This window comes from Rhinopithecus bieti, unplaced genomic scaffold (genome assembly GCF_001698545.2).
Source record: "Rhinopithecus bieti isolate Rb0 unplaced genomic scaffold, ASM169854v2 scaffold_6979, whole genome shotgun sequence".
Taxonomy (NCBI): domain Eukaryota; kingdom Metazoa; phylum Chordata; class Mammalia; order Primates; family Cercopithecidae; genus Rhinopithecus; species Rhinopithecus bieti.
In genome coordinates, this window is record NW_016805527.1 from 1,368,481 (window position 1) to 1,379,398 (window position 10,918).

The 10,918-nt window shown below is 37.0% G+C and overlaps 1 protein-coding gene across 1 annotated transcript in view; it reads right to left on the reverse strand.

The window, feature by feature from the left end:
• SNTG1 (syntrophin gamma 1) overlaps positions 1–9,894 on the reverse strand; it is a 408,192-nt gene extending 398,298 nt beyond the window's left edge. The window contains exons 1-2 of the mRNA XM_017872759.1: positions 9,820–9,894; positions 1,701–1,835 (exon numbers count right to left, since the gene is read on the reverse strand). Coding sequence (XP_017728248.1) covers positions 1,701–1,835; positions 9,820–9,846 — 162 coding nt within the window. The 5' untranslated portion in view covers positions 9,847–9,894. The remainder of the gene's footprint in view (positions 1–1,700; positions 1,836–9,819) is intronic.
• Between the last annotated feature and the right edge of the window lie 1,024 nt (positions 9,895–10,918).

Consider the following 10,918-nt stretch of genomic DNA (forward strand, 5'->3'; position numbering starts at 1 on the left):
TTTTTTTTTGAGGCGGAGTCTCGCTCTGTGGCCCAGGCTGGAGTGCAGTGGCCGGATCTCAGCTCACTGCAAGCTCCGCCCCCCGGGTTTACGCCATTCTCCTGCCTCAGCCTCCTGAGTAGCTGGGACTACAGATGCCTGCCACCGCGCCTGGCTAATTTTTTGTATTTTTAGTAGAGACGGGGTTTCACCATGGTCTCGATCTCCTGACCTTGTGATCCACCCGCCTCAGCCTCCCAAAGTGCTGGGATTACAGGCGTGAGCCACCGCGCCCGGCCTGGGTGTTGAATTTTCAAATGCTTTTTTGAATTTGTTGACAACGCCATAAGATGTTTCTCCTTAATTCTGCCTTCAGTCTTCCCAGCACTCTGAGCTTTATTTACATGTACAATTATCTTTTAAGGAGCAAGTAGGTCTATGTGTATCAGTTATTATTGACTGTGAAATTTGAAATCAATAATATTGTCTCAGTATTGAAGTAGTAAATTTTACTGATTTTATTTTTTGATCTCGGGACCAGTGTGATATATTTATTCTAGAGAGTTGTATGACTCATGCCACTTCTCTATTATTAACCAAAGGGAAGAAAGGACAACCCATGGGAACAGTTTAATCAGCCTTGACATCCAGGCCCATGATTCAGAATGATTTAAATGGTCTGTGACAAAAGAATAGTTAGCAGTCTGCAAAATGTCCATTATCTTTAGTTGGCAAAGGCCTATTGATTTAGGGCCTTGAGTTACTCCCATAGGGTATTAGTAAGAAGTGATGTGAGAATTCAAGTTCAGCATTATTTGCCAGCTACTAAACACTCCAAGGTAAGTCTATTAATAAGGTACAAATTAAATCTTCATGCTAAATAGCTGCAGATGTTTGGGAAAAGCAGGGAGCAGACTACACGCTACTGTCTATAATTTTCTTCTGAGATCACATATGGCAACATTGTTAAAAAAGATGCCTTTAATGGCATTATTATACAATGAATGATAAACTCCAGAACTTGTTTTATGACAATGTCTTTTAGTGGAATAAAATCTAATCTCATCTAAGGATGTCTTCCACAGCTATGCTGCCTCGACATGAGTAAGTACAGCAATCAGTTTTGCACTGTAATTTATGGCTCTTTCTGAGGCTAGATTAGGAGCAGTGTAATGTGTCAATGGGTTGGAGCATTGGAAAACAGAATTTGCTACAGCACTTGGGCATAATTCTATTAGGGAGGTCCACAGAATCATTCAGACACTATCCCAGGGGAACATCACTCACGATGAGTTCAGTGACCGCTGCCTAATGTCTCCTGCTTCAGTGATGCTGAAGGATGGGCCCCACCCTGGCACCACTCTCAATAGTCCAAGTTCATGAAACATAAGACCAGAGCAGAGGACACCACCATGCGCAGTTCTCAATTAATTCTCTATGTGAAAAGGTAGAACGATCAGAAAATCCAGTGTCACTCTCATCATATGATGACAGCTAGGAGTCATAGACAATAGGCTGGAGATGGGCCCAAAATGCATGTTCATGGACCCCAGGCAAGGTTCTCATACAGGGCCACTGCTTACTTAATGATGTAAGCAAAAATTACATGCAGAACCATTGACTAGACACTGAAAGACAAACATATTTAAAATGGTCTGTGAATAAACATTTTATTAACAAAACAAACACAAAAAAATTCAACAGAAGAAAAAGTTACTTACACCAGAATAGAAAGGCTCACCAGACACACATATCACATCCTGTTCCTGGATCATCAAAATATCTTTGGCTAGGTGCAGCCGGACTTTGAAAGGCTCCTGGTTACCATCCTGCAGCAAACAAATTCCTGTCTTTGTCTTCAGATTAAAAAAAAAAAGAAAAAAGAGGAAAAATTATACTTAGTTTATAGGTTGTAATTTTGTGGCCAATTTACAGCAAAATACAGTGAATAACATTTAAGAAGTGGTGAAAACACACTCTGATGAGCCTGAAAATGAATACTTATCATGGGTGCAAGGGAAAAGGAGAATGATTTCAAGTAAAGCGAACTCTCGGATAATGAAAACGATGTCCAAAATTCACACAAAGAAGTGCGGAGTAAGGATTATGGTACATGTACTACATTTTTAAAATAATGAGAGGTTTTGTAATACTTATAATCTAAAATAAAAGGTAATAGCTTTATTGAGATATAATTAACATAGTTTTCAAATTCCATACAATTCAACCCTTTAAAAGTGTAGCAATTCGTGTTTGTGTGAAAGAATATAAGTCAATGCGTGTGAACCATCGACGTGTAATCATTTTAGAACAGTTTCCATCACTTCAGAAAGAGAGAAACAGACTCCTAGTTTCTCCATTTCCCCTCCACATGCCCAAGCCGTACTGCTAAACCCAGTATTTCAGCAGTTCCTAGTTCACCCAACAAACACATGCCATGCATACACACAGTGCACAGGACATGCATGAAAACCACACACACACACACAGTATTATCTAGAAGGGAAATAAGGGGTGAAGTCAAGGGGTGAAGTGAACCTACGCCAAAGGTGTAACATAGTTAAAAACAGAGCCTAGTTTAAGACCCAAGATTTTTGATGCCTAATCCAATATGTTGGCTTTATATACTTTGGGGAATTGTGAAAATGGACTGTAAAGATTTCTGAACTTGTGCTATTATTACCTAAGTAATCACCAAATAAGTCCATGAGTTTTGTCACTTATCCAGAATACGTATGTTAATCTGGATTAATATAAATATTCTCCCTAGCAAATGCACTTAACATTCCCATTTGTCACAGACACAAAAGGTAATTCCTTTGAGACAGAATATAATCTTTAGCTCTTATTCTGCACCAAAAAGTCCATAGGAATAATGACCACTTTGGAAATGACATTTTCTTTTAATAATTATTGAGTCATATAACATAGTGGAATATATATATGGGGATATATACTTATCCTCAGAGTTAATTGGTTAATTAATTTCAAATTTAAAATATTAGCAAATAGTAATTGCATGTATTAATGGCAAACAATGTGAGGTTTTGATGCATGTATATATTGTGTAATTATTAAATCATGATAATTAGCATATACATCACATTAAACACTAATAATGTATGTGTTGTGAGAACATTCAAAACCCTCTCTTCCAGCTATTTGTGATATACAATATTGTTAGCTATGATCATCCTACTGGGCAATAGAGTAACAGAGCTTATTCCTCCCATCTAACTGTAATATTGTACCTGTTGGCTAACATCTCCCCATCTCTGATCCTTCCATGAGCCCCAGTGTGTGGTAACCACTCTTCTACTCTCAACTCCAACATCACTTACTATCAGGAAAATGCAATTCAAAACCACAATGTAGCACCACCTCACCCAAGTTAGAATGGTGACTAACAAAAAGACAAAAACTGGCAAATGCTGGTGAAGATGTGGAGAAAAGCGAGCTCTTATATACTGTTAGTAGAAATGTAAATTAGTATATCCCTTACAGAAAACAGTATGAAGATTACTTTAAAAATTAAAAACTGATCCAGCAATTCCGTTACTGGGTATATATACAAAGGAAATGAAATGAGTATGTCAAAGGGACATCTGCACTCCCATGTTTATTGTAGCATTATTCTTAACAGCTAAGATATGAAATCAACCTAAATGCCCATCAACACATGAATGGATAAAGAAAATATGGTACTAATACACAGTGGAGAACTATTCAGCCATAAGAAAGGAATAAAATTCTGTCACTTGGAATAACATAGATAAGGCTGGAGGACATTTTGCAAAGTAAAAACTGCCAGGCACAGAAAGACAAATATCATATTACATCACTTATATGTGAAATCTATCTTTAAATTTAAGGAGCACGCTATCCCAGGAAAATAATACCAGACTTTCTCTTGGAATATACATTTCCATGGCTATTGCTGGGAGTCTGCTACTTTAAAAGAATCCTCTGTAATATTGATGGGAATATATTTATATACTGCAGCCTCCAAAGATATTTCTTTCTCTAAACTGCTTTTGTTCTCGTGTGCTAATGCATACTCTTTTACCATCTATCATATACACTCTTATATTAGTTTAGAATTATTTTGTAAAAGTTATGATGTCTTTTAGGAAAACAGAAGCTTTTCATGAGCAAGGAAAGCATTTTTTCTTCATCCATGGCACTAGCACACGTGTGCTCATGAAACCAGGCTGACTAATCTAGAGAAAATTTTAAGTGAACATATCTAGAGGACAAAAATCTTTTAACACAAGCAGATTGTACTTTCCCTAATATAGAACATAATTTTTCTATGTTTTTGCACAAAGTCACTCATGCTTACAATGCGATATTGGAGAGGGGCCGACATGGAGCCTTTCTGAGGGGCGAAGCCACTCTGAGGAGTGGCAATATGAAATAATACATCAAAGCCAAGTGATCATAAATGAGCACATTTGTTGATTTTTTAGTACAGTATATTCCAGGACATTTCTCCCCCAGAAGTGTAATGGAATAGCTGGTAATCACAAATAATGCTCTGTTTGAACTTCAGGATGAGAAAAGGGTTTTCCCTGAAAGCCCAGAAATATACTTTTGGTACACATCAAAGAGATGCCAAAGATCATCCAGGGAAAGTTTGAGGAGCTAAAACAAAACCATGAGGATATTCTCATTTAATTTCTATGTGGCCAAAGCTATCATTCACATAAATACTATGTAAAATGTTCACAAATTATTAGATTGTTGTCTGGAGAACAGAATACAGTCTTTGAGCTCGCTTTTGAATTCTGAAAAGACAAGAGTTGCAGAAAATAAAGAATGAGGAGGATTTTTTTCTTAGAATAAATCACAGAAGCACACACACACACACACACACACACATTCCAATAAATAGCTACTGGAGAAAACAGCACACAAAGTGCTAAAACAGATCGGTTAAAATACGTTTCCAGAAGTTAGAGATGTTACACATGTTACCATGAAAATTCAGCTGGTGCACATGGAAACACATCTAAAATCCTACACATTTATTAGTTTTGCAAATACCGTGCAGCATTAACAGAGAATCAGACATGAATTCGACAATAGTCCCTGACCTCATAGTATTCGTACTTATTTTACCTTATGTTATTTTATTTTTTTCTTGAGACGGAGTTTCGCTCTTGTTGCCCCAGGCTGGAGTGCAGTGGAGCGATCTTGGGTCACTACAATCTCTGCCTCCTGGGTTCAAGCGATTATCCTGCCTCACCTCCTAAGGAGCGGGGATTACAGGCGCCTGTCATCACACCCAGCTACAAGATTTTTGTATTTTTAGTAGAGACGGGGTTTCACCACCCTTTTGGCCACGCTGGTCCCGAACTCCTGACCTCAGGTGATCCTCCTCGGCCTCCCAAAGTGCTGGGATGACAGGCGTGAGCCACCGCGCCCTATCTCGTACTTATTTTGAAAGTATATATATATGAAACCACAATATGACATCTGATATAGGAGCAACATGGGGATGGGAATTTAATATTCTTGAGGGATGGGTGTTTATGGAGGATAGGAAATATATGTGGTTTGTCTTGAAAAAAACAAATTGAGGAAACCATAATTAAAGGAATAAATATCATTTTAATCAAGAAGGAACACATGAGTAAAGATATGCAAGCATGAAAATGCACGCCACGTGATGATGCAGGAAAATGAAGGTGCGCTCGCCGCTGAGCCTGTGTAGTCCGGCAGGGGCCGCTGAGGGAGAGATGTCTGCAGAGGACCAGGCGGGCCAACGCCCTGTATGATGGGCGAATGGTGGACGGTAAGGGAGACGCCATACATAAATGTGAGCAAGAAGATAATACGTTCACTGTTATGTGTTCTAAATGTATTTCTTGTAGCAGAGTAGAAGACGGAGAAGAAATGGGAAAGTTAAAACACACTTATTGTTGACAGAAACAGGCACTGAGCAGGGAAGCTGGGGACTGATAAACAGGTGCATTGGAGTCAGAGCTTCTCTGGGAGATGCAGGAAGATGGATAAACTCCATTTCAGGGCACTGTCTTGATTAGAATCAGCGTTGCTGGACTAAGATCCTCACTCATGAAATGTGGTCATATATTTCATTTATTTGTTGTTTAATAATAATTATTCATATAGTGCTCACTGTGTGACAAAAAGTATTAATTTGTTTTTCTCCCTTAACAAAAATTAATGCAGCCATCTGCCTTTACAGTTTAGACAAGTGCAGAGGGACCCAGAGGAAGCAAAGGCTAGAATTCAACCCAGGCAGCTGGACTCTTCACCACACGGCCTGCTTACCTTGTACACAGATTATTTAAGAATGCCATCCCCAATTGTCCTGTATACAGTGACATGGCTACCGGCATCTTTCACTGGAGAGAATTATGGTTATTAATAATCTCCTATTGGGGTGTGGATAATTTTGAAAAGAATACTTGAAGCAGTTATTCTTCATGTATGGAAGCAACGACCGCTAGAGAGAGAAAATGAGTAAGAGACTACTCTGGAACTTACAGACGGTCTTCCCCAAAGTCAAACTACCAGGAGGCTGTCTGATAGAGGAAGAAGTTTGATCCCCACTCCTTCCTGAAGTGTTTTAAGAGCTAAAAATGGGACACCAAATCATGGGAGCAGTTGCTGGTTGGTGCTGCAAACCTAAAACAGCCCCACCTGCAAAGTCTTTACAGATCTGTGGACTCAAATTGTTTAGATATCGAAAACCACCTACATAATTATTGGTCTCAAATTTCAATATAAACTGAAGACACACACTCATCTTCTTTCTTTCTATTAATGTGACATCAATTTGTCTCCAAACTTTGTTAACTTTGCATACCATTGCACATAAATAAAGGAATGTATGTGATATAGATACTGTATGAACGTATTTTGTACTTTATAAAATATACACCAAACTTACAATTTTAAATGGATGATTCATTTAAAAATGATACCATTGAGGACAGAGGCATGGGCAATGACTTCATGTCTAAAATGCCAAAAGCAATAGCAACAAAAGCCAAAATTGACAAATGGGATCTGATTAAACTAAAGAGCTTCTGCACAGCAAAATAAACTACCATCACAGTGAACAGGCAACCTACAGAATGGGAGAAAAATTTTGCAAATGAAGAAAATGTTTAAGAATTTGCATGGATTTACTCTTTAAACAAATCTCACATTTAACTTCTCTCACATTTAAACTTATTAAGAATTTGTACTTTCTTAAACGTAGGACCTACATTGGATCTTTATAAAAGTAGAATGCCATCCATTTTCTACTTAAAAATTAAGACCCTTTTAATTTATGTTCTAGTCTTTCAAAAAGTGCAACATGTATTTTAATGAAATGTTAAAATTTAAGGTCTTTTAATTTTGAAATATGTTCACAATGTCAGATGTAAAAACGACAAACTATAAAAAATAGACAAAGACCTTAATATAAACTGCAAATTTTCTTGCAAGCATCCACAGTATTTCCATGTTTCAAGTGCCAAATACTATTTAATTTGTTTTGTCTTAACTGTACTGCATTGTAGCAGTAGTGCACTAAACGTTCTTTTAGGCGAAGTGCTTCAAACTGCCTCATCATTGACATTGCCATTCCTTGATTACTTTTAATCATGGCCTTTTCCTTAACTAAATTGTAGCCATTGTTCAAGTCCTAGCACCAGACTGAATTCTCTTTGAAGTCTTCTGAAATCATTCTATTCAAAAATGAGGAATCATATGAGTGATTTAACTTCCCCTTTCCTCACTTTCCTGAACACATGGATTCCATTAAGTAAATATTTGCCCCAAAATTGATCATTATTGTCTTTTGGCATCACATATAGTGACTTCAGCAATATTTATCTATATCTCATATGAGTGATTTAATTTCCTCTTGTATATTGTTATCTCAGTAACAGATTGTCACTCTTTTCAGTACTAAGGATTACTAATTTATAAGAACTAGTATAGTGATCACAGCATTACCATTGTAAATAAATCTTCTGAATCTTAATAGAATTCGAGAAATATCTCAAATCAGTACATCAAAACAATTTTGTTTACAAAAAGGTCTTGTAAATCTTTCCAGCCTCTGAAATTCAAAATAAATCATTTGTTAAAATATTATTTGGCCACTGTCCAGTCTCTATCATATGAATGTCATGTGTCCCATAAGTATCTCATTCACACAAATATCCACTGGGTTTCAATGAGTGCCTTACTACTCAAGACATAAGGGTTGCACATTAATGGAAATAGAAAACTTGCTACATTTAAAATTAAGTATGCAATTATAACCAGAAATGGCCTGGGTGCGAGGGCTCACCCTTGTAATCCCAGCACTTTGGGAGGCCGAGGCAGGTGGATCATGAGGTCAGGAGATCGAGACCATCCTGGCTAACAGTGAAACCACGTCTCTACTAAGAATACGAAATATCAGCCGGGCGTGGTGGCGGGCACCTGTAGTCCCAGCTACTGGGGAAGCTGAGGCAGGAGAATGGCAAGAACCCAGAAGGCGGAGCTTGCAGTGAGCCGAGATCACCGGCCACTACACTGCAGCCTGGGTGACAGAGCGAGTGAGACTCCATCTCAAAAAAAAAAAAAAAAAAAAAAAAAAAACTGAAACAACAATTAAAATATTAAAACACAAAGCTTCTAGAATATTAATTCAATTTTAAAAATATATGAACCAAAAGTGCTAAGTTGAAAAGGATGAATAATTTACCATCGTCTGACCTTATAGTATTCTGTGTAACACATGAGAAAGATTTGGTAAACTGCATTATAATTGAGAGTATTAGGCATAGAGATATGTTTAAAATGTTATGCTTAAAGCATTAAAAGTAGAAACATAAGAATAGAAATATAAAAAAGCAATTTATTAGTTTCTAAAAACCCTTATATTACAGTTCTGAACTTTGTACCAACGTGACAAACGCATTTTTAAATAATATTTTTCAAGGGCTTTATAGAAGAAAATAAGGAGTAGTTCCACAAATTCACACAAGAACTGTAAACACACACATTTCACTAAAATAACACGTCTCACAAGTTAAGAACTGAAGTCTTCCTCGGTTTGATTTAGCACTACCAGAGGTAATCCATTTCATGGTTGGTTTGTTGTTGGGTCATTTACATACCATAAAAAATGCCTTAAATCTTTTAAACAAATATAAAATATTTTAAGCTGCATGTATTTTATTTTGCCTGAAGAATGAAAACACAATGTTTTGAACGTTACATAGTTAGCAAAAAAAAAAAAAAAAAGGTAGTCTTTCTTCCTAAGATGGAATGGTTATATTCCCTGGGGGCCCATGTCCATGCACTAGTGAACCGTACACTTGAACGCTCTTTCACATCCTTGAAAGACTAATGTGCCACTTTAACTCGTGCTGAAATGTGATGACAGCTCTACAGAGAATCTAAATTGCTGTGTATTAATACTTAAATAATATTGAATTACTTAAATAATATCAGAAACATAAAATAATAGAATTTTAGGGCTGAAAGGAACCTTAGATGTCTTCTAATTTATTCCCATTTATGTGAAAAGAATTCTTTCCAACACTTCCACTACCTGAAAAGTGCAGAGTTGGTGGAGAGAACCAACTCAATTATATTTAATATGCTGCAGTCTTCCTAAAGAAAGAGTTAAAGTCCGAGGCTTTCCATACACAGTTAGGCTTCCTATCTTTGCAGAAGGAGAACATAATCTGGAAAGAAAAAGAGCCCGTACCCCTCTCTCCATCTTCTGCCAAAAGCAGAGTTTTCTCTATATAAATTGGAGCCAAGTGTTTCCTGCTTATATTCTGTTTTCCCTGTTTGAAAAGCAGAAAGCTCTGTACTCACCTCCTCACAGGCGGTTCTGAAATCCATGTGCTATGGCACCACAAAGGATGTCGTCTGAAAAGACACAGAAATAGTAAGCGATTAGGCACAGCATGGCATGTGAGAGAGAACACTAACATAGTGGAGGAAATCGTGAAGCAGAACTTGTGGGAAAACTGTGTTTACAACCACCTGTAAGGAACAAGAGCTCCAGGGCATATTGAAGAGAGGAAAATGAAGAGATGAAAAAAGTCTTAATCCCCAGCTTTTAGGAAGTATAAATATCCTGCCATCATTCAGTGTGATGAAGAGTGTGCATTTCCAGGCACCTCTCCATCCTGCCAGCAGGCGTTCAGACTCCATGTACCAGCAGATCAACCTCTTCTCACTCATTCCCAACATGCATTGTGAAACCTGAGTTTGCAATTGAGAAAGAAACTTCAAAAAGAGCAATTAAAGATTGCCTTCATATGGTTATCTCATGGAAAAGGTTGACTAATCATTCTCTTTTTAATTAAAAAGCTACATGCATGAATAATTCACTCTGGAACTTAAAATTTTATTCACAATACGATGTAAGGAAGCAAGCTATTTGTCACAGTGAATAATAAGAAAAATCAATGTATAAAATATCTAAAATAGATTCATCTATGGTCACTGTAATATCTAAATGATGAATGTAGGTTGAAATACATATAAATGTTTTTGTAAAATTATTCTGGAGTGTTTTGTTTTCATTACTTGATACCCCTAACAAAACTAAGATTTGTCACGGAAAGTTGACACCCAGACACTATAAAACAAAGCAATGCAGAGCCAAAACAGAATGGATAAGTAAATGAGACATCAAAGTAAGGTGAATGGTTAATTCCAAAATAGAAGACGCTATACTCCTCAAAATTACTCCGCCTCTCAGCCTTTGGAAGAGTAAACTATTATATCCTTCTTTGGCATTTCTTTTTAATTATACAAGATTGATTAATGCTTTATCAGGTAAGTGTGGTAAAACAGAGTAGGAGGTATCACCATGCTGTCACTGAACTGATGGATTACTACTATGGATTTTGAAAGAAAGAGATTAGCCATCATCAGTATTAACCAAACACATCATATAATCTAT